The 24,858-nt window shown below is 38.7% G+C and overlaps 1 protein-coding gene across 3 annotated transcripts; it reads left to right on the top strand.

Moving 5' to 3' along the window:
- Positions 1–218: 218 nt before the first annotated feature.
- On the top strand, positions 219–24,400 carry LOC121949584 (immunoglobulin-like domain-containing receptor 2). 3 transcript variants are annotated; one of them, XM_042495314.1, is made up of 10 exons: positions 219–314; positions 6,027–6,356; positions 8,144–8,263; positions 15,007–15,063; positions 17,076–17,222; positions 17,353–17,514; positions 18,184–18,297; positions 20,159–20,360; positions 21,397–22,066; positions 23,820–24,400. In XM_042495314.1, the coding sequence occupies exons 1-10, from the start codon at positions 272–274 to the stop codon at positions 23,853–23,855; spliced, it is 1,881 nt and encodes a 626-aa protein (XP_042351248.1). In that variant the 5' UTR covers positions 219–271; the 3' UTR covers positions 23,856–24,400. The 3 variants fall into 3 exon arrangements, with proteins under 3 accessions (XP_042351248.1, XP_042351249.1, XP_042351250.1); XM_042495315.1 differs by lacking the exon at positions 15,007–15,063; XM_042495316.1 differs by lacking the exon at positions 18,184–18,297.
- The last annotated feature ends 458 nt before the right edge of the window (positions 24,401–24,858 follow it).

Raw genomic sequence — 24,858 nt, 5'->3', positions numbered from 1 at the left:
ATACACCCGCTGCAGAAAACTTAAATTACACTCAACACAAAAAAAATAAAATTACTCAAGGAACCAACACCTCTAACTCCTGTGTTTTATATATATTTTAGCACAGGAGGCGTCAGTCTTTGAGACCAGTGTTTGTACTGGGACTCACCTCTGCCTGAAGTGGTACAGTCCCGTTAGTCGCAGCCTGTGAGTCCTGTTTACTGCTGCAGTCAGCGCACAACCTGAATCACCAACATGCGGAGAAACTGCACTTTACTGTGAAACGGACTGTATGATGAACTTTTACCGGCTGCTTATTTTACTGGGAGCATCAGGTGAGTTTTATTCCTTTCACTTTAACATGTCCTTTGTACTAAAATGCGTGTTCTTTACGACGACAGCGCAACAGGTTGATCCTATAAACGTATGCTGAGAGTAGACACCAGCTATGTATCTACATTAGACACCGTTAAGTGCGTATTTTACCGTTTAAATCTTATTTAGGTGACTTAAACGAGGTAAATACACCATTGTAGAGATTGATGATTTGCCCGTTTTTTATCGATTTAATGATATGTTAGTGGGGTTATGAGACAGCAATAATAATCCATCAAGGATTTAATGTGTCTGGAGTTCAGCAGGGGGTTGATTTTACTTAATAAAAACCTGGAGTGACATTACTAGGAGGCCTATTATATGTATTTAAACCTTTGAACTCAGAGCCAGTTAGTGTGATTTTTTTAAATTTTAATCTTTTTTCAAAACGTGTGTGTGTGGGGGATTTCAAGAAATTCGTAGGTTTAGGTTTTTTTAAAAAAGAGGTAAAATGTGTAGGGAAAAAAGAAAAAACTAAGGGAACACTATGTGTATAATTATCATAGTTACATTTATGAAATATGGCCTATAAAAATGCCTATAAGTCATTTCCTTGTTTGTTTGTTTGTTGTCGTTTTTAAACTTTTATTTTCTTATTTGTTTTTCATGATTTTATTTGTACTTACTTATTTAATTATTTTATTTATTTTTCTTGTACTTTTAACTGATTTCTTGCAAATTTTTGGGTTATTTCTTCTTTCATTGCACATTGCCTTATTTACGTGTTTTTGAAAGAAATGAAGCCAGTTCGCTAAAGTTTTAAAGGGTTAAAGTAGGCGATACTTTATTTTGTCAGGTGTAACAATAATGTTCTTTAGTGGCTTATAAATCTGCTGTTACTGGCTTATTTGCATTGTCCTGGCCCAATTGTATATTTACAGTGTTTAATGTTGGCATAGGCATAGATTTTGGGGGGCGGCAGAGAACATGCCCCCCCTTAATATTTACAATACATGCAAAAACTTTCAAAAACGTGAAAGGAACACAGGACATTTATGTATCATTGACAATGCCAGCAATGGCTCCGGAAGTTGGTGGCAGTATGCAACCTCCAGACCAATGGCTGCAATCTGAAAGCAACTATGAGCAGGAAGAACCAGGACATTGCCACCATAAATTGAAGCACTAAAGGCTCAAATTTGGGCATTTCACCAGAATGCAGAAAGTTAAGTGTTTGATGCTGTTTTAAGTAGAAGGGACCCGCAGACCCCCTTTTTAATATGTAATATTTCTCCTATTTGTATTGTATACCCCTACAGTTTGTTTTATATAAGCACCAGCAGCCTCAGATAAAGTCTGTGGTATGCATCTGCAAAGTGAACAGTTGTGATCTTCCATAAAACAGAAAGCAACTATGAATGATTGAAAGAGGAGGTAAGATGACATTTCCACCATAACTGGATGCAGAAAAAGCTCAGGTTGGTGCATAGAATTTTACCAGAATGCAGGAAGTGTCTGACACTCAACATTTATTCATGGAGGACCCCCGGTTTAACATATGTCCCCGAAAGTGTTGAAAGAGAGCGCTCATCTTTGATAGAGCTGCATTTTAAAGCTGCAGCATTCAAAGGAAGAGCTGCAACAATTTGTCAATTAGGTGATCAACAGGAAATCTGTGACTAATGTGATAATTGATTCAATTTCAGGCAGTAATGTTTAACGTGTTTCCTGCTCTCAGGTTCCTAAATGTGAGGTGTTTATGCTTTTCTTTGTCATTTATGATTGCAAGCATTTTTTCATCAAATAAAACAAATTATTTCACACATTACCTTGGGCTTTGAAAAAACACAACAGGCCTTTTTTTTAAAAAATTTTTTGACATACATATACAGTGTACCCTATTATCAGCCAAAAAACTGTAGGAATACATAGAAGACTAAACCCAATTCCTTCTCTATAACCCATCTACTTAGCTGTACAACCCTGTTCTATAATTTATCATTTAAAAACTACAATTAGTGACCATAAAGTGCACATTAGCTCCCAAGAGGACTCAAAATGTACCTGTGTCTGTGAGTGAAGCACTCCTGACAAACACGCAGTTTGCTGCTCTAAAAATGTACTGAAACCCTTTATCGAGCCATATTCAGTCTTATCAGGCGCGTTTGTGTTGGTCTCCTGAGTCAATGTGAAGGAATGTGCGACGCAGTAAAAGCAGGAAATGTGACAGCTCTGCAGAGGAAAAGTCTGACTGTGTTCAGGAAACATGCAGCATCCAGCAGCAGAGCTCTGACCTGCACCTCTCTCTGTTTAGAAAGTAGTCTCGCATTGAAATGCAAGGGTTTTATTTTGTCTGCAGGTAGAGGAGGAGACAGTCTTGAACCTGTTAATTAACTTACAGTGAGTCACACCTGACTGATGTAAACAATGATTAACAGTTAGTTCAGACCTCCTCTCACCTCAGACTGATGGTTTTCACAGAGTAACGGTTTAGTTTAAATCTCTGGCTGTTAATTGGTCCATTCACACCCAGCTGGAGGAGGATGGATACTCTCATTGGTTGGGAGTCTGTGACCTCCTCCCCCTCTCTGTTCCTCAAGTGGGACAGAGAGGAGGGAGGTGAGGGGGGATTTTCAGCCCTAACAATGGACTGGTCCCTGAAAAAAGAAACAAAGGGAAGAGCTCTCTCTCTCTCGTGAGAGGAATTTAGGAACTCGGTCACTCCTCCTCTTCACTTATCCTGTAAAGTCATCTGGCTCCATCGCCACCATTTTTTAAAATTACTTATTATTTAATATTTGTTTAAAAAGGGCATAGCATATTGATGAACAGCAGTATAAAATACGACTGTAAACATGCCCGATATAGCATGACTGCTAGTCCCTAGGCAGGTAACAAACAATAGAAAGAAAGAAAAGAAACAAAACCATTTAAACAGATAATAGGTGCAGTAACAGCAGAAATGTAAACTGTATGGCATAACATGCATGGTGCAAAGTGCAAAATTGAACACATATATTGGTTAAGTTAGACAGGAGATACATCATAGATAAACCATCACTGTACATAGAGATGTGTGAATAAAATGTAGTTTCTTATCAGGGTGAAAGAGATCTGATGGTGATCCTCTGACCAGTACATCATTAAAAATAGTATTTTAACCACAACATGATCATTTATACATTAATTGCTTATTCCTTGTTAAGGTGAACTGGTGTAAATTTTTAATAAAACGTTTAGATTTTTATGTATTTAATCACGAAAAAAGTAAAATGTAAATTCACCAGTCTTCATCTTTAGCCCCTTTACATCCTAGAATAATAAAAAAGATTAAAATAAGATGAATACAGTATGTACAATTACTAAAAACATAAAACTGAGGTAAAAAACATACAATAGCACAAGGTAAGCATACAATTAAATAACACAAGCAAATCGCAGATGATGCAGGTACAGTATGAGTATAGTCATTGTAATATTAGATAAAAGTAGCCTAGCATTGACGTTGTTGGTTTTCGATAAACCATTACTTAACATTACACTAATAATATGTTAATAATAGGGTATGTTTTTCCCATGCTACCACAGTAAACAAATAATACAAAATCGAAGACAGTTTGAAATGAATTTAAATAAAAAGGGGTCCGTGTTTCACAACAGCAAAACTATATTAAAACATCTGTTTATAAACTCTCTCATGTCAGTAGTGTAATCCAAGTCTCATGTATCCAGTTGTATGTTCAGCAATGCAAGCGTGTGCGTTTCAGCTGAATGCATGAGCAAACAGGACAGTTTTTTTTACAGTTCTACTTGCAGCCTGTAAATAAGCAGGCTTTGGCTCATGTTGCAAGGAAACTACAAAAACTGTCCATTTTTGATAAATGCGATAAAAAGGTCTAAGGAGAGTCCGGCTGGTGGACGTGTTTTGTTTTGATTTCCTGTCTCTCTGGGAAATGTTTAGAGTGGGTTCCTGCCCCACCTAGAGCTAATATGACTAGCAGAAAGCACCCACGAGTGTCCGACTTCTCCATCCCCTCCCTCTGTGATGACAACCCCCTGCCTCTCCACAGGCCTCCCCAGCCCCCACGCACACTGGAATTTAACCCTCCTGACCCTGATACAGAGCAGCGGAGGAGCCCCCCTCCACACACACACAGAATAATCTCTGTTGCTGTCTTTGCTCCTGTTTTAATATGACGCTAAATATCTCCCAGGTGCAGTGAATCATCCACACTGACACAGAAGAGGTGCAGCTGTTTCTCCTGTGAGCCAGAGGTTGTCTGCATCCTCTTCCTGTCTATAAATCGTTTGTCCACCTCATTACATCAACCAGGGAAGAATAAATATGAGAGCAAATTAGAGCTGAAATGATTAGTTGATTAATACTTTAGTTGACTGACAGAAACTTAATCTAATTTTCAAACATAAATGCCCCAATTCCACATTCAAAACTGTGAATATTTGCTGCTATTCATGGTGTTACTTGATAGTAAGATGGATATCTTTATATTTTGAACTGTCAGTTGAACAAAACAAGAGATTTGAAGATATCACCAAGACTGAGAAAGCGGACCAAGTATTTGTCGCTGTTCTCTGACCATTTTTAGACCAGAATGTTAATTGATTAATTTAGAAAATGATTGGCATAGATATCAACCTTATTAGAAACCAGTGTTGCAGTCATGATGACCATAACAGACACTAAGTAATGATCAAGACCATACGATGTATATAAACATGAACAACATGACAGCGTCCCTTGATCGCCCCCTGGTGTCTGTCTGTAGTATAGGTCATAAAGTCCGCCCCTCCATATTAGTGAATGGGACACAGGCCAAACTAAAAACTAAAGGTACACGCCAGATTTCTGACATTGCAGGTAGTTCTCATCGCCCTGATGTTTGTTCGTGTATTTGTTTTTAAAACAAGTTTGGTTTTAATGAGTTATTCAGTTCGACAAAAACTGTCGGATATCACTACAGCACAGACTCCGGCTCCGAATGGCTTCACTAGCACAAGATGGCAGCGCAAAGCAGTGTCGACAAAAACGAAACATTATAACCGTCATGAGACTATTGCAGGGCTGTTGTATTATAATGCATTAGTTACTTTTAATATGGTGTCTCAAACAAAGTTAAAATAATGAGTCTTGAGCATAGTTTAAGTATATTTTTAAGCACAAATGCCAAATTTGGTGGTTCCAGCTTCTTAAATGTGAGGAATTGTTTCTTTCAACTGCTTTAAATTATCGTTAACTAAATATTTTTTGGTACTGGGCTGTTGGTTAGACATGAAAAGCTAACTGAAGATGTCACTTTGTGATATGGGATATTGTAATAACCATTTTGTACCTGTTTTTCCACTATTTTTTGATATTATGGTCTATTTATTTAATTGAGAATGAAAAACATTGTAAGTTGCAGCCTTTAACTCAGTGTTTTCCCTGTGATGGTCATACTTGGAGTGATACTCCTCTTTGGGTTGTGAAATGAGTGAATAAACTCTCTTTGAGCGTGTCTGTTGTTGATTACTTTGGGTCACGTCGGGGAACCTGGTATTTCTCAGTGTGGATACTATGTTGTGTTTGAACTCTGCTGCTCACATTTTTATCTTTGAGTTATATTTACATTCCTCTCTGAGCAGCCAAATCACGTGTCAGGAGACAAAAATCTCTGCTTATCTCAACCACAGTCACTTATTCTTCTTCTTTCTGTCTTCCTTTCTCTTGTAAGTGTGTGTGTGCGATGGCGTGCACGTCACAGTGCGGGAGAAGCAGCGGTTTGCAATGCTCTTCCAGTCTGTGGTCCTCCCGTGTCAGTACCAAACGGCCTCCACTCAGACCCCGGTGGTGCAGTGGTGGTACAAGTCCTACTGTCGAGACCGCACACGGGAGTCCTTTACCCTGCCTGAGAGTCTTGGCATCCAGGCCTCCGAGGTGGGCGCCACGGCCCACCTGGAGTGCTCCGACAGTAGCCGTACGGTTCGTGTTGTGGCCTCGGCGCAGGGAGCCTCCATGACGTTGGCTGAGCACTACAAAGGCAGAGACATCGCCATCATTAACAGTAATGTCATCATTTTTATCTTAAACTTTCTGAATTAAGAAGATGTGTTAATATGTTAATATTTCAGGCTCATACTGGTATCCTGTAACACCTGCAAATCTTAACCACCGGACATGTTCCAGCAGGAATATAATTTAAAATTTTGGTGAAATTAACAACATCACTGACAAAGAGGCTTAATGTTTTCTTGATGTTTTCTTCTAGGCTAAGTGGTTTCTTGTTAGCATGTAGCTACACGTTGGCTTGCAGCTTGGTAGCGATTGTAACCGAGTATAGCAGCACTTTCTAACATGAAATTATCAATAAAAGCTTCCTAGCACAACCAGACATGTTCAAGTAGGAACATAATCTGAAATTTAGGAAAAATTAACAGCGGCAACCAATATTACATGTTTCCCTGATGTTAGTACATAGCTACTCGTAGCAGCGTACCCACAGACAGGGGAATGGCGGTAACCAGGTAGCAGCACTTACAACTGTAAAAAAAAATTACCAATAAAGGCTTTTAAATACTACTGGACATGTTTCAGTAGGAATATGATCCAAAATCTGAAAGAAATTAACAGCATAAGCAATCAAGATTACATGATCATCTGATGTTAGCATGTAGCTCCATGAGTTTATGCTATTTTGTTTCTAAAGTAGAAAAAGGGTTGGAAACAGAGTATTATTGGAGGTTTTTGCTCACAGTGATTACTTTTACATATGTTTACCTCATTATTCAAAATTTTGGCTACATATAACAAGAACAGCCAATATTGTAACATCTTGTATATGAGAGAAAATAAGGAAAAGCATAATAGGTCCCCCAAAAGAGTTGCTGCAGCTGTTTGGCCAGAGCTGACTGTGTTTTGTGTTTCCTGTTCTCTAAATAAATCTCTTTTGTCTTTGTCTCACAATAGAGTGGGCACACACAGAAACACATGATCTCAATCTCCTGCTATCACTGCTATTCATGTATGACCCCTTGTAAAACCTCAAGCCTTATCGAGACAAAACACCCGTCTTCTTTCCAGATGTGTCAATGAAACACGCTACGTTCAACAATGCCCTTCTGACGTCATTTAATACAGTAAATAGAATAAGTGACATGAGAAATGAATCTATGCTGGTAATCACTTCTATTTTTAATTGTATTTGTCTTGTTTTTGCCATGTGTTTAGTTTTGTCTTGACTTCACAAAAACCACAGATGACACAAAAAACCCAGTGATAACGAGAAACTAATGCTAATTTCTTTCAAGTGTCAAGTTACAGGTGTACTTAAACGTCATTACTTTTTGTACCTGCCAAAAAAAATGTATAAAATATTTAAGTACAGAGAGCATCAAATATCTGCTCAGATAATCTTGTTTACTTATTTTTTGGTCAGCCTTTCAGTCTCTTTTGAATCAAGATTTTGTTGTTTTTTTTTGTCATTTTAACATTTCATTTTATTATTATTCATATTATTTATTTCATTATGTTATTTATTTTTGATAAATGAAGGTCAGTAGAAATGTATGTTAATATTTCTTAAAAAGTTTCTGTTCTAGCATCAGTACTAAAACTCAGGTGTGGTATCAGTTCTAGTATTTAACAGTTTTAATCAAAACCTATCATCCATACCAAACTACACAGGTGTCAATGTGTTCTGCACCTGAAAACAGTTACCACACCAAGTCGTTATAGACAGCTTGTTGTGAATATATGTACATTTTAATTGACAAGTGTGGCGATTAAACACTGACCTGCTTTGTGAACTTAATCTTACAGCACATTATAACCTTGTTTTCTGTCTCTTCACAGAAGCGGACCTGCGTATTGGGGAGCTGCAGTGGGGCGACAGCGGCGTGTACTTCTGTAAAGTCGTCATTGCAGATGATCTGGAGGGGAAGAATGAGGCCCAGCTGGAGTTACTGGTGCTCGGTATGTCCATACCTCAGTTTGTAATAAAGTACAGTGACATAAAGACTCAAACAAACAGAGTCTGATCATGTTAGACTGGAGAAAGTTAAATGTTTGGCTTCATATTAAGATCAGTGAAGTTTCGTCAGATGTTGGTTGAGGATTTAGAAGTTGTGTCTTTGTTGCCGTGCATTCCAGAGTGTCTTTACAACCGTTTCCATGGAGATGGCCAGATGGCGTTTGCCTCTTTACTTGTTTTAGCCAAATGCTGTCTTTACAGGACTGACATAGACTTATACTGTTCTTTGGTGTAGGAGGGACTTTTACTTGAGTAAAGTCGGAAATACTACAGTATAGACAAATGATCAAATAGAAGTCCTGCATTTAAAATCTTACTTAAAACGATACTTTTAGATTTTTAACCGGCTTTGAATAAAAACAATGTGTCTGTGGAGATGAACTATGGTAAAATTCCCTTTATCTAACCATTGCCTAGAAATACTACAGGTTGTACTTCCGGATTATATTGCCCGCCTCCCATGTCTCCGAAATTTGATCAAACAGTAAAAGTAGGCAGTGCTGATTAAATTTAAATCAAGATTATGTTACTGCGCTGTTTATTTCTAACTTACAGTGTTTTTAGAAACATATTTTAGTGCCCAGTTAATCTGTAATAACGAGAGTCTGTGAACATAAAACAGACACCATACTGTTTCCTGCATATTGAAATGGGAGGCCAAAAAAAATTGTCTAATGTAATACGAGATTGTTTGTTACCAGCCGACCGCCATTGTTTCAAACATATTAGTTTGCATTGTTTTGCCCACCAGTGGGAGTATTGGTCTGGTGCAGCACAGTGCGTTCAAGTAGTTGTAGGTTTTCTACCTCTTGAGCAAAAGCATCCTACTTCTCTGCTGCCGTCATAAAGCACCAATTTCAAAAGTATTTGCATCTTTCCACTGCATTCACATTTTTATTTAAATGCCATTTTTAGCATCTTTAGGTAAAAGTAGGATACATGTTTTAGCTTTACAATTACCTTTAAGTAACAAAAGTAAAAATACTTTTGATGCAGAATGGGTCATTTTAGGATAACATTTCATTTGCCATTTTTAGCAGTGGATGCATCAGCGTGTACATCACTTTAATGTTGCATAAACATAGGGTTGATTTTTATTACCCAATACACTGCTAGGTAGCTATTATTATATATTGTAACATATTAGTTGATATGTTGTACAATTTGTATTAATAATCTGACCCTGTTCTCAATTAAATCAGCAAAAAGTACATTTGCTTACAAAACATTGTGGATTAGAAGTAAAAAGTGACAGAAAATAGAAATAGCCTACTTAAGTGAAGGACAATTTCCCTTAAGTGAGCAAATAGATACAGTCCACCACTACTGTCTGTACTGGATTGTACTTTAGGTAGGTACATTTTAAGTCAGTTAGACACACAGTATGTCCGGTCATACAGCTTCAAAAACTGTATGAAGTCATAGGTTCAGCTGTTTGTGTGTGATCATGTTATATTTGTTTTAGTGGCTGATTAATGATTAATAAACAGGTAAGGTTTCGGGTCTAAAGGTCAGAGATTCACCATCTTCTGTCAATGAATGAAATTCACAGTAGTGTATCCACTTGGTGAGAGCTACTTTGCATTGTTATCAAAGCCACTTGTTAAGCCGTTTCCATGGTGACGAGGTTTTACAGAGGAGCATGTTGTGGGTGGCTGGTGGTGCAGACATGAAGAGAGAGACGAAGAGAGGAAAGAAAAGCTTACAACAAAAATGTTTTTCTTCCTTTAACTCTGACTAAGCCTAGTGATGTTACATGTAGTGTTGAGAGTCTGCTCATTCATACAGTCCTCATCCACTGAGCACTAATCTGATTCTAAAACCAGTCAGAACAACAAGACTACACTGTTGTTTTTAGCTTTGCCATGTTGCAATGAAGACATTAAAATTAGAAAGTGTGTGTAAACTATTTAGGTACCACATAACTACTTCCTAAAGTTTTGCATGGTTATTCAAAGACGGCCGGGACGCAGTCTTTGACCCCATGGGAGCTATGGGGTGACACGTACATGTGCAATGTAACTGGAACTGCAATGTTGGAGGGTTTCAGCAGACTCCGCTAGACAAAAAGGGAGGGTGTCCGTCCAGGTGCTCTTCAGGTATGCTATTTTTAGCCTTCTTGGGTGCATTCGGCCTGACAGAACTTTTTGGGTATGCTTGAATGGATGGCAGTCAAATGTTTTAATATAGAAAGCATTTGTTCATGGTTTTTGACTAAGGAGGTTTTCAATAACTGCTGTACTATAACTCTCACCCATATCTGTTGACATATAGTATTTTTTATCTGACTGCAGACACCCCAGCGAAACTAATCAATCATCACTGTGCACTATGACAGTGCACCCATTATTGAGTATTTCGGAAAGTGCAAACCAGATTTGACTGCATATGTGTTGTATCCATAGACTGAATTTAAAAATGGACAACATGACAGCTTCCCCAAAGCGTAGCTTTTCAGTCTCAATCGTCCCCTGGTGTCCTTGGTGTAGCCCCTCCATGTTGGTGAATGGGACACAGGCCAAACTAAAAACTCAATCTCTCCCAAAGACTGTGTCAGTCACTGAGGGTAGTTCTCATCACCCTGATGTTTGTGTGTTTGTTTTTATGATAAGTTTGGTTTTAATTAGTTATTAAATTATTCAAGAAGGGGATTTTCTACCATGATTGACAGCTTTGACATCCAATATGTGCACTCTTATTCACTGGGGCTGCTCGTGTTCGGTGGGATCGGTGTTTTTCGTAGCAACACCCCCACCGTAGATATCGCTACTGCGCAGAATCTGGCTCTCAATGACATCACCATCACAAGATGGTAGCGCCCGTATCTTGGATATTTTAACCTCACGTAAGCATAGCGGGGGCTAAACCCTAAGGATATGACAATGTGACTTCTCTTTTAACCTAAGTTTTGTGATCTTACACCAATTTTATTTACTAAAGTGCAAAGTAATAGTTGCAGTTTTTGGTAAACATGCTTTTTAGCTGTGTTGTAGAGAATTAAATGATAAGATTGATATTACTCTCATATCTCTTGGTTTAATAGCTTAGCTTAGAAGCTAAGCTTAGTCATGTTTATGTCAGCAACTCGTGTTATAAACTATGGTTGTTATCAGTGTTAGTATAGACTACTCCCCAGGCCTACTATTGAGTTAAAACTTGTTTGCTTGCTACAGCTAATATATCCATTTACTAAAATGTCATGTGCAACTGCTACAAGTAAATAATAGCTACTAGGGACAAAATAACAAAATATTTCATATTTATACTATCAATTCCTGGCACTGTTTCCATGCCGAACGTCACAGCTCGGCAACTCGAGTATCATCGAAATTTCCCACTTGTAATAACGACTTGGGATGGCTGTTCATGTGCCTGTAACTTTTAAATACGGTAAATACAATATTTCCCAAAAGCAGATAAAGGCAGCATTAGCATAAAGACTGGAAGCAGGAGGACACGGCTAGCTAAATTATATCTCTTTAAAGTTATATTCAATAATTTGTGGTTTTGCCAGAATATTATAAGAACTAAAAAGAATGTGTTTATCATAAAGTTGGTTTATATACTATATATACTTTCAAACAGAGCCAGGCTAACTGTTAGCTGCATTTATAAGGCCTAGCTAGTTAGCTTAGCTTTTTAGCTAACCAGCTGTTTTTCAGTAGCTTCTCACTGAACTCTCAAAAAGAGGGCGAATTTACCAAAATGTCAAAGTGTGAAGCAACAAGTTTTAATATCTCTTCTCTCTTATCTCTGATATAATTTTTATCTTGGTTGAATTCTTCTTTACTCCCTTTGCTCTTCCATTTTTCTTTTCTTGCAAAATCTCCTCATGCACTCCTCCATTTCTCATTGCTGCATCTTTCACTGCCTCCCTCCCTCTCACGGCTGCACGGCTCCAGCTCTCTCAGGTTACTCAGCGTTACCGAGCGTCATGGTATGTAGATGAGTGTGCCAGGGAACCAAGATTAGTTTTTTTCATCAGGTGGGAAGGGTAAACTGTTTTTTCCCCCTTCATAGAAACAGTCTACTCAGCACACTGTGGAGCTGGTGTTGATTTTTTTGGACAGATCAGACACTGACTGGTCTTTACTGTAATTATCGTCCTCTGACACCTCACTTTAAACACACACTCAAAACACCAACACCTGCAATTGTGTCTCAGTCTAAGCACACCTGTTGCAGTCACTTTATATGTATACTTTTCCAGCTGCCTTGATTTTTTCTCTTTTTGACTTATTTAAATAAATATATTAACAACTTTATTTATATAGCACCTTTAAAAAAAAACAGTTGGTTACAAAGTGCTTTGACAGACAAAGCAAAGGCAGGAACTCGGTGAATAATAAAATAAATATCAACAAACATGCCAAACAGAGACAAGTCTAGAAAAGTCAAACAAAAAGGCAAGAACAAAATGCGAACACAAAAGGTCAACAAGAAGAAAAAGCAAATAAAAAGAATAAAAGTGATGAAACAGGTGGATCTCAAAAGGCAGTTAAAGTACTAGATGAAATTTTTAGAAAATATAAGAATAAATGCAATTAAAAATAATAAAGATGATATAATAAATAGTATAAGAAGAAGATGACATCACATCAGTGGGGATAATGGAAAGAAAATAAAAACAGATGGATAAAAGATAGATGAACAAATAAATAGATCAGAACATTAAAAGAGGTCAGAAGGATAAGGAACAGATAGAGTAAGAGCAGCAAAATGAATAGAGGAAGAGAGATGAAAAAATAAATAAATAGATATAAGAGTTTATCTTGTATATAATGCACAAAAGAGGCATTGTGTCTCTACCGTACAACTCTTTTTTTTTTTTTTTGATGAACCCCCATGCTTAACTGTTGCCCTACAATTAGTGTGCTCCAGTTTCCAAAACCCCCTCTTTGTCCTCACACGCTGCCTCTCTTGGCATGTCTCAATATGTATGTCAGTATGAATGTTGCATGTGTTCATAAATTTATGTGCAGTTTTAACACCAGAGAGGCGCCCAGGCGCTGTGCACCTCAATACAGAAAAATAGCACTGCTGGCCTCCTGCTAAAATTAGATTGAAAGTAATGCACATTGTGAACTTTGAACTCTGACTTACATGATGTATGTTCATGTTATGGCCATGTGCCCTTTCAGCCTCTGACTGAAGAGGGACCCTTTTTGCAAGACTTTTTTCTTTTTCTAATTTTTTATATTGTAGCTTTTAAGTTTGACCTGTGACATTAATGCTTTATTAAAAGCGGGTTGTATTAAAGTTTAAATTTTGCGAGGCCCCTGTCCCTCCCTGTTCAAGTTCTCTTGTTGTCACAGTGATCATATTTAAGGCACGCAAATCTAGCGCCCAAATCTCGGAGCAGTATCCATGTCTCTCAAATCTGCCGTCCCGGATAGCCAGGTGATAGGTCATTCTGATAGACATTTGTCCCCATCAGAATAACCTACTCCACATATAACTCAATTTATATAGGTGGTAGGTCATTTTGATAGATAGATATTTGTACCTGACTAAATGACCAACTCATCATTTTACTCTATTTATACAGACAGTAGGCCATTCTGATGGATATTTTTCCTTGACTAAATGACCAAATCATCAATGAACTCTATTTATATAGGTGGTTGGCCATTCTGATAGACATTTGTTCCTATTGGTCCATTTGCCAGCCTATAGAGCTCTGTGGTGAACCCAGAAATTTTGAGTACCTCAAAGCTTTATGCTATAAATGCATAGTATGGGTCCCCAACATTAGGAAACTGCTGGATACTAACTTGCATATGTTGAGCAATTTGCCTGATATACCTGTTTTGCATACATTTGCATAATAGCATATATTGACAGTATTTCAGCCACTGCTCGGTCTTTTTGGACCATATTTGGCTGGTTTGGGGGGGGGGGGGGCATGCTAAGAAAGACAGAAAGTATAGTAAAGTCATGTTCAACAGGTGGGACACACCAGTCCTAAAAACAGTTTGGTTTTCATTTTAACAAAATGATATCCAAAATGATCAGAACAAAGAATGATATGTACACTAGTGACACGTGTTATAACAACTGATCAGAAATGGATTCATCATCCTCAAAGAAACCCCAAAACCAACCACATAATGTCCAAATTGGCCGAACAGTGGCTGAAATACTGTCGGTATTAGGTAATGCAAAATGCCCAACATACGCAAGATAGCATCTGGTAATTTCCGAATGTTGGGGGCCCATACTATGCATTTATTATGTAAAACAATGAACTGTTCCTTTAGTTCATAGTCTAGAGTTCAATAATTGTTTAGAGATTTGCCTTAAAACCAGAAATTTCAACTGTTTTTTGGCGCTAAAGTAAAGGTCAGAGGGTCACTGAAGTCAGTAGGCTGCATCCTGTTGGGACCATGAATGTCTGCACTGGATTTTTTGGCAATCTGTCCAGTAGTTTTGGAGATATTTCAGCCCGAGTGTAAGTGGCGAACTGGCCAACATTACTATTCCTAGAGTCACACCGTTGGCATGGCTAAAAATGTCCTCATTCATCATCATGACAGCATGTAAGATGAATAACTTGTGTAATAAAATTTGTCCCTTCAGTTCTTTAATTAGTGCACGGCCATTAATCATCCACGCTGCTGACCTTTTGACTCTTTCTCTCTGCTTCCTCTGCTGGCCTTCACCTGTGCTCTCCCTCTCTCTGCAGGCAGGACAGGTCAGCAGGACGATATCCTACCTGAGTTTGATGTGGAGATTATGCCAGGTACGGCACCTCACCTGCACTTTCATCTCACTGCCTGCCATCTTTTAGCTTCTCCTGTCGCCTCCTCATGTTTAATTCTCACTGACAAATCAAACTCTCTTTGACTAACAGATTTGTACATCCATGAGCTTGTGCTGGTGCCTTTATAGTCAAAAGTGCACAGAAAGTAGCATCTAACCCTCAATCAGTTATTGAGGCCACATAAAGACCGACTTACAAACATTTACAGTGTTTTGTCTTTTATCTCTGGTTATAATTTATATTCCACAGGGGATATGTGATGACTTATGGAGGGGTTTCGAGTGGGTTTTGCTTTTGGGCACGCCCTGAGGAAGTGTGTTGTTAGGGTCTGGATGCTTTAAAGATGTGATGCTGGATAAAATTCACTCACAGTTCCCAAGAGTTTTCCTAAAGTTTCCTTTTTTAGTGCTCTGTGGTCACATCCTTAAAGAGGAGATACAAACATCAGTGTGGTTTTAAAAGGAACATTCAGGCTGATTTTTGTAGTTTTTACCAATTGCTAAACTATTGTAATCACTAAAATAATTGCTGAGATCCTTGCTATATCAAGGGAAGGTAATCAGGCTGTAAACAAGAGACAGTTTAGAGAGATAATTGAAACCACTATATGTGGAGGTTAATCCAAATGCAATAATTCCTCACTGCACCAGAAAACTGTGTGTGTGCACAACTTTAGGCATTCACACACTGGGGGGTATTATTTGCATGTCAGTATGTTTTGGGGTTTTTTTTTGAAAAATGACTTAATTTTGTTATTAATATTATTATTTATTCATTTATTTTGGAACAAGGTCAGTCTTAATGAGCTTTCATGCCACTAATAATCACACCAGTGGGAACACCTCTTAAACCTGCTGTAGTTTCTCATCGCTGCTTGTATGAAAAGATTTGATGCAGACAAGTATTTTGCATTTTTTTGTCATATATTTTTGACACCCTGGTGCTTTAAGGCTACGTTGGCAAGTCAAAATTGAACTAAGTTCTGGTCTGTAAGCTGTTATGGATGTTCACAGTGGACATTATGGGTAAGAGTTTTTCCATTTGCCCTTAATGCCCATGCTTTGAGTGTTACCTGCTCATTAAATGGCGGTTTTTAGTGGTCATCAGGAGCATATCTGTGTTTATAATTCCGTGCTTATTTAATTTCATTGCTTATTTGAAGGCTTGTTGGATGCATGTGTTATATTTGGCGGCTGTGGCTCATGAGGGAGAGTAAGTTGTCTATAAATTAAAAAGATCAGTGGTTTGATCCCAAGGCGCCTCCAGTCCACATGTCAAACTATTGTTGGCTAGATACTAATGGCTATGCTGTCAGTGAGGGACACGTCCACCGAAGCGAGCCGTGTCGGACATGTCAAGGGTCTGGGGACGTCACATGCATATTTTTGTGTCTGGTAGCATTATTTCCTTTTTAAAATAACTTCAATTCATGACTTATATTACTTTATATTATAAAGCCCATTTAGTTTTAACACATTTTCAGAACATTCAGATAATATATATTATTTCATGTTTCGGCATCTCAAACCCCCAAAATGTCAGGTGGTGCAACCATCCATGTGCATGAACAGACTAAAAAAAGCTATTAAAAATGTTTTTTTGATGATAATAAATTCACAATAAAGTACTATGGCATGATCCTATGTTTTAAACCTTTCAAGTAAGCCAATTTTTACAAATACTAATAGTTTTAAAGTTGTTTTTTTTTACTAAAAAACTTTTTGTCCAACAATGTGTATGTTCTCAAATGTCAGGCTGGCACAACCATCAACATGAGACTTTATTATGAATCAGGCCCAAATGATGAATAACCCAAATATATGACCAATGAGAAATTAATTTGTTACCACGAGGACATAAAGGACAGACGATTACATTTTATTTGACTTATCATTTGAATAATGACGACGTCTGTGTTAACTGTCGTCTGTGTTAATCCTACCTTTCCAAACAGAAATGCAGAATGAATGATGTGTGTGTTTGTCTCCCAGAGTGGGCGTTTGTGGGCTCTGTAGTCCTCGGCAGTGTCCTGTTCCTGTTACTGTTGGGGATTTGCTGGTGTCAGTGTTGTCCCCACTCCTGCTGCTGCTACGTCCGCTGCTGCTGCTGTCCTGAAACCTGCTGCTGTCCACGACACCGTGAGTTATACAAACTTTGTTTAGTTAATATAATATATATAATATTTATACATGAATTCACTGTATCATCTTGACAGCACTCCACTCTGCCTGGAAATTAATGTTTTTTTTTTGTGGTTGTCCTGTGCAGTATACGAAGCGGGGAAGATGGCGAAGAGTGGACCACCTGCTCCGGTTCCTGTGTATCCGTACTACATACCTGGTGTTCCTTCTGTGGTTCCTCTCGCCCCTTCATCTCATATGGAGCCAAAGATCAACTCGATCCCCTCAGTGGAGAATAATCTGGCTGGAGGTGAGTGTTTAAAGGTGCAAAGATGCAAAAGAAACAGTCTTTCAGATGCATTGATTTGACTAACCTTCATTTCATCCCGTCATCTTTGTACGCCCGTCTCTAACCGACATTAAAGCCACAGAAATGCCGCATGCATGTTTGTCATTTGACCCTTTAACACCTGCCCTGATAATCAGTTTTCTTGTGCTGTGTTGTTTCATTAGTATTTAAACCTCTGAAACCTGAGAACATTTGTTTTTATTTCTTTCAAAAATGAGCAAAATGGCAAGAAATTTCCCACAAACTGCAAAAATATTAAGTAAAAGGAGACAAGGAAATCATCTAAAATTTAGCTGGGAGGGATTATTAGATACGATCAAAAAAAGAAGGAACACTGTCCAGAAAAATTCTTATAATTATGTATTTAAAATTATGATATAGAAAAAAAATGTTTGTAGCACTTTCTTTAAGTAATTTGTTTCTTTGTTTTTTTTTTCATTTTTCTTCTTTTTTATTACTTATTTTCAGGTAATTAGGCCAGTTTGCTCGGGTCTCAGAGGTTTAAATCTAATCTCAACGTATTTGAGTCTTCTGATTATTTTTGCATCAAATACTTCTGGCATTATGTGTGTGTCCTTGCATGGTTATGTGCCTGTGTGTGTGTACTACCATGTGTGTCTGAATCCACAGCGCGCAGTGGTTATCGACTGAAAGCCAGTCCAGACCAGGACTCAATGAAAGTCATGTACTACATAGAGAAGGAGCTGACTCAGTTTCCCACTGCCAAGATGGCTGCACTCAAACGTAAGCCTGCACAGATTAGACCAGTGTGTGTCATCTGTGTGGCTGTGTGACAGTGTGTTCATGTTTATGTTTTTTTTTTTTTATGTGCATGGTTGTTCGTGTGAATTAACAAGCGTAGTTTTCATCTAATCCTTGCATTCATTTACAATGCGGTTTTGTATGTTTTCTGGAAAACCAACGGAGAAAAACAGTGTGGTTATTTTATAAAGCATATTAAAACACTTGACAAATCAAAATACTTTAGAAAAAACACTGTGCTAATCAAACACTAGAACATGCAGTATAAAAGGATGGTCTGCACAGTTGAGACAATGGCAAAATCTCTCTTGGCAAAAAAATCGATTTTGTTTTGTTTCAAGATATCTGAGAGTGCAATGATCTCAACAAACCCATGGTCAATTACAAAAGATAGTAAAGTTTTTTTTTTTTTACATTAGTTTCACCATTTCTTAGATTTACTTCACCTGTGAGACTGAATTGAATTGCTTTGTCTTGTACATGTTTAAAGGATAAAATGGGAGATGTTTTAGTGTCAACAAATTCTATAAAAACACCAAATTCTTAGTCCGTCTTACTGTCTGTGGCTCTCAGCCCCAAGCCTGCTGGTTAGAAAAAAAGATTTAAAAAAAAATACAAAACAAATAACGGTTACAAATATAAAGTTTAATTTATTTTCTAATACAGATTAGCAATGTAGTTTTTGGTAAAAATGACTCAAACAGGAGTAAATAATACATTTGTAGGGCACTATTTTCAGCGGTGGATTAATACAGAGGGGAATTTATGGCAGGAGAACAATGTATATGAGACTTATTACAGCGAAGAAAAGGTGTTATGCTGTGCCATGTATCCTTATATATATATGGAATCTAATAAAATAGCACCCCACAAATGACATTACATACTTAATATAAAGATTATAATAATACATTTTATTTAAGGGCACCTTTCCGGACACTCAAGGTCACTTTACAGAAACAACAACAATAAAACAGCAAGTTATAGTTAAATATTTAACACAAAGATATGAAAGTTAGGCTAAGAAAAAGAAACATGATGACAATATACCCTAACATAGCTCATAGTTCACTTTGTTTCACATGGGACACAAACACTGGTCTTCTGGGGGAAAGTCTTGGCTTGTTTGACTCTTCCACTTTCCCAACAAGTCCCGTTAAGCTGACTTTTGCTCTTTATTCTATTAGTCACATTACTATAGCCTTCCTAAAGTTTTACACAAATTGTAATGCATTACTTTTCATAGGTATATGTACAGACAGTGCATGACAATGGCCTGAACATGATGTGTTGGTCTGTGCACAGAGGAATACACCATGTCAGACTGTAACTACAAATACGACGTGTTAGGGATATTATAATGGAATTGATTTTTGGCTTTGGTCCTTTCATAGGATTTGTTGACAATAAGGAAAAATAAATAAATAAAACCAGACTTATCCTTCAGATTGATTGTGACTCGAGACATTGTCTTCAATAAACTTGTGTGGTATAGAGTAGGTGTTCAGGCGTTACCGTTTTCCCCATGACAGCAGTCTAAAGGTGACACGAGACATTTGTGCCCTCAGTAATTTACCACTGTATAATCATGAGCCCTGACTGCAGTCACCTCAAACCAGAAAGTAGGTGATGTACAGTTTGTACCATGTTCTTATCCCAAACACCTACACAGCACTTCCAGCAGACCAAAGCTTACTCTGAGATGTTTGACGAGATTATTTCACAGCTATAGTGGTGTAGTCGAGTCGGGGGTTATCGAAAACGTAGCCTGAAAATTGTTTTTCAAGTAAATTTTGGGATTAAAAGAATAAATGTTGTTCCACTGATGTGTCCATCCCAACAGCCAGCAGCCTGTCAGAGCTGAGCTCTCTTCATGACGGAGGGAACACAGATTTCAGACACACCTATCAGACGGTGCAGATGAAGGCGCTCCCGCCCATCGCAGACCTTGACGACCAGTCGGTGCTGAGAGCAGCTCCCCCGATAAAGAGTCGAAGGCCCAGACGGGACAGAGGCAACCACTCAGACGACGAGCTCGACAGAAGGTAAAATTATGGTGTTATTTAGTCCATACTATTTCCATGCATGAAATAGTATTATAAGTTCTTCAAAGACATAATATTCAATATTTCCACATTAAAATGTACAAAAAAGCAACTATATGTATGTTACAGATTTGTTGAGCTGAGTACTTACATTATCCGGCGTCTTTGCCTCGCCCTCACTCTGTTTAACAGTGTTACGTTCAGCCCCAACAAAAGATTGAAAAACGTTTATTTAAGCAGAAATGGCGGTGCGTTGAACCCCGTGTTGTGTCATGCAGGTGCACTGCTGTTTGCAGCAGGGTTTAATTCAATTCAGTTCAGTTCAAAGAGGATTTTATTGGCAAAGGAAGTAAAAACAAAAACTAAGGAAAGGAAGGGATATCTATATGTCGTTTCTTATTGGGTGAACCTCTGACACGCCTGCCAAACGAGAGAAAATGTACCTCAAGCCAGCTTCACACAGTTTCGAGAACACGTGTTGCTCAACCAGGAAACCGTAGGTAACGTTGCACGCTGTTTTGAGATTGAAGGTACCGTACACTACAGACGATTTAAAGTAACATAAGACAATAACAACATACATGTCAAAACAGGTATTCTATTAAAAATAGAGACATGAGGGTATAATATGTACTGCTGAGGTGTAATATACACAACTGAAATATATATTGTGCTAGTAGACTCTAAGCAGCGTTAGTGTACCCCGCAATCCCTCTGCCTCACTTCCCGACATGGTCACAGCTTCGCTGCGGGAAGAGTGAGCTGCAGCTCCAGACGTGGACCTTCAGCCAGGTTGTAGTAACTTGAATGGCAGCAGCAGAAGGGATCAGACTGCTTTAGTTGGTTGGCTAAATTCAGGTTATGAGTCGCTAACAAAAAAAATAACTGAATGTTTAAATTTTTTATCATATGCGCTATTCTGCATTTGTCGTTTTTTTTTAAATCCCTTTCAATTAAAACATTACTATTATTGCCATTATTTTTTCATAAATTCCTCGTCACTTTGTGTGTGGTTGTGTGCTCCTCTTTGCTGTAGGTGGAACCCGCGCTCAGAGCACCTGCAGAGGAAGACGTTGGGCAGAAGAGGACGCACCGGCTCCTTGGACGAGCTGGAGGATTTCGCCCGGTCTTACAGCTCCCGTGGTCGTCGGGCTGAGCCTCCAGACCGGTCCTACATGCGGGATTACAGCCCTCCGAGGCGTTTTTACAGAGATGAAGATGATGACTGGGACCGCCGAAGTCCCTCGCCTTTACCACAGAAGAGGAGGGACACATGGGACAGTGACCGCCCCTGTCGACCGCCCCAAAGCAAAGGATACGACAATACTTTCCTCAACAGTGTGCTGGACAGCAAGGCGAGGGGGCGGGGAGGGGACAGAGGTGCCTATAGACCGGACGAGGACAGTGACACTCCCTCTAAAGGCAGCTCCAGAGGAAAGGGCAGCGATAGTTACTACAGCCGGTCGCCCAGCAACCGTCCAGAAGAGGAGGACCCTTTGCCTCCATACTCTGAGCTGGAGGCGGACCGGTACCGCAGGGCTGAGGCGACCACTGAGCGGTACCGCACTGCAGAGCCTCCCAGATCAGAGCGATACAGGACCACTGAGGCAGCCATGAGGCCTTTCTGTTACACCCGCCCCCACCAGGGAGCGTCCCAAACACTTCAACAGGGCGGCCGCGAGGAGCGAGACAGGAACCGAAACCTGGTGAGTTACTTGTAGCAGGTACAAGGACTTCCTTCCTCCTCAGCTCCTCACGAAAGAACCTCTAAATCCTGTATATATATTTACAGGATGAGTCTGAGTATTCTACATTTTTCTTTCTGTCAACAAATCCCTTGAAAATTCCCAAAACAGGTCATGAATTAAGCCTCATCGGTGTAACCAAAGCCTGTTTTGTTGGGGCTGAACGCAGCCCTGGCCTTGCTCGATCTTCTTCTGTTGAGTTTTATGGCAGCTGGTATCCATAAGTGTTGCATTACCGCCATCTGCTGGGCTGTCCTTTGCTCCATGTGTGAAGAGGTGCAAGAAAAATAGTCCCCAACAAATACATTATTTACTCCTGTTTGAGTGATTTTTGCTAAAGACTACAGTGCTCAGCTGTTTTCGGAGATACAAAGCCTTTTGTATGCGTCCGCACTAGTGGCAGTCAGAATCCTTATGTTTTTGGGGTTGTCTGACTGTCCCAGTCATGTCAATTTTATTTTTTTTTTAGATTTTTTTGTTTTGCTTTTTATGTTTTTATTTGATAGGACAGGAGTAGTGTGAAAGGGTGGTAACATGCAGCAAAGGGCCATGGGTTGGAATTGAACCTGCAGCTGCTGCAGCAAGGACATAGCCTTTGTACATGGGGCACCCGCTCTACCAGGCAAGCTACAGGGCGCCTCATCAATGTGATATTTTAATAATGCATTGAAGAGATTTCTTCAAATTTGGCACCAACGTCCACTTAGACTCAAGAATGAACTGATCGGAGTTTGGTGGTCAAAGGTCAAAGGTCACTGTGACCTTACAAAACATGTTTATGGCCATAACTCTAGAATTAATATGCTAATTTTGACAAAAATATTAAATTAAAAATGTCTAATAGACTAAAATGAAGTGACAACATTTTATGTCCAAAAGGTCAAAGGTCACTGTAGCGTCATAATGTTCTGCTGGTCGTTACTCAACATCTTAACAGAAGGTAAGACATTCGGTCAGATGCTGAATTGGTGATATTAATCTCGGGTGTCCACGCAGACGTCTGTGAAGCATCCATGTTTTAGAATTTGACGCATCTTTGCAGTAACATCCATACTGGAAGCATTTTTAAGAGTCCAGGCTACTCATGAGCCTGGTCAAACCTGGATTTAAGTACTTTAATTGCAACTTGACATGTTTGCAGAGGTTTATAACCACAAGGCAGTTATTTTAGATCAAATAAAAACTGCAAACTTAATATCTCTAACAAGATTTACAGCTTCAGAAAGCACAGAGAGATACGATTGGTTTTGGTCTTTTCACAGTTTTGTTGACATTAAGAATAAAGAGAATATCACCAGCTTTGGACATTTAAAGATGTTTTACAGTATTATGTAAATAATGTGATTGTCTCGTGTGCAATGTACATACATCTAAGATTTATAGTCTTAACACTGAATCATTATAATTCTTAATTTTATCTGTGTAGCTGCAACGTTTTTTCCCATAAGTTTAAAAAAGCAATGCAAATGAAACTTTTGATTTAACTCAGATATTTACTGGACAATCTGGACATGCTTGCAACCATCACAGTGTTAGAAATGCTCGCTAACTGGCTTACTAAATATTAAAAAAAAAACAAACAGGGTCTTTACCACTAACACAGCTTTAGCTGCACTCTCTCTGTGAGTAATTTGAGGCACCGGGCTGGACTAACCTCGCATGAGCATGAATGTAACGTCTCTAACATGTGGCTCTCGGTGTATTTCTTTAACAGAGCACCGCACTGAGCAGGGACTCTCTCATAGTGTGAGAAGGTTGCCCAGCCTCGACCCGCACAGCACTGCCAATCCGTTCATTTAAACCGTCCTGTTGCCACGCAGGAGAGGCTAACTGTTCTGCCATCGGCCTCACGAAGTCTGACTCGTCTCACTGAAAATAACTGCGCTGAAAAAACACAGCAGTAGTGGATGGAAAATGCACAAAGCAGCATGTGCAGTCTTTATTTTTTACTTGTGCATGAATTATATCTGCATGTATAGACTACAGAAGTTCTGTATGTGGCGTGTGCATCATTTTTATTTGAGCTGAGTGACTGGATTAACTAAAACAAGTGCCAAGATGTTTTTTTTTTATTAATTATTATTATCATCTGCCAACTTTTGTATCCGTAGGACGCTGCAGTCTTTTCCCACAGACTTTTCACTCAGTACACACGCAACTCAGGTTCACTTTGTATTTGTGTGTTTGTCTGTTGTTGATATCGTACTGTATGTAAGTACTGTACCTTGAATTTGTTCTGCAGATTTTTAATTGCACTGCTTAAATACTTTTTTCAATAAAGAAAACTTAAGTGTATCAAGTATTTTTATTTTGAAGTGTTTTTCTTCTCAGTTAATGCCAATTTTTTGCATTTCAATAATTCTGACACGATTCATTTTTATATAAAACACCTTTTGTCAGTCACAGAATCAGGTGTTTAAGAGGATAGTGTTCAACAGTATGTGTGATAAAGTGTGTGTGCTGTATCTCAGATAAAGCCTGTGTTATTTTAATCACAGCTTATCAAATATACACAAACGAATAAACAGTAGAGCTTTACCGACAGCCTCAGAACTACACACAATCAGCACGCTTTATCATGTAAAGTGTGCAGCTTTCAAATGTTTACATAAAGTTGAAAATGGTATGTTATTAACACAAAATATTTACAGAAGACCTACACACCACTGCGTTGTGTCTCCATGTGGATGTTTTGTGTCTCTGTCTGGTCACTTTGTGATGTTATTTTGACACTTTGTGCATCATTATAGTCA

The sequence above is a fragment of the Plectropomus leopardus genome, chromosome 10 (genome assembly GCF_008729295.1).
Source record: "Plectropomus leopardus isolate mb chromosome 10, YSFRI_Pleo_2.0, whole genome shotgun sequence".
NCBI lineage: Eukaryota > Metazoa > Chordata > Actinopteri > Perciformes > Serranidae > Plectropomus > Plectropomus leopardus.
Note: the sequence above shows the minus strand (reverse complement) of the source record. Positions and strands in the feature narration are given on the sequence as shown.

What these genes read in the sequence shown, in the direction of transcription:
- LOC121949584 (XM_042495314.1), top strand. Translation starts at nt 272, where the DNA reads ATGATGAACTTTTACCGGCTGCTTATTTTACTGGGAGCATCAG. An exon ending in GCTGGAGTTACTGGTGCTCG is followed by an intron (nt 8,264 to 15,006) that starts GTATGTCCATAC and finishes CTCTCTCTGCAG; the next exon opens with GCAGGACAGGTCAGCAGGAC. An exon ending in CTGCTGCTGTCCACGACACC is followed by an intron (nt 17,223 to 17,352) that starts GTGAGTTATACA and finishes TGTCCTGTGCAG; the next exon opens with TATACGAAGCGGGGAAGATG.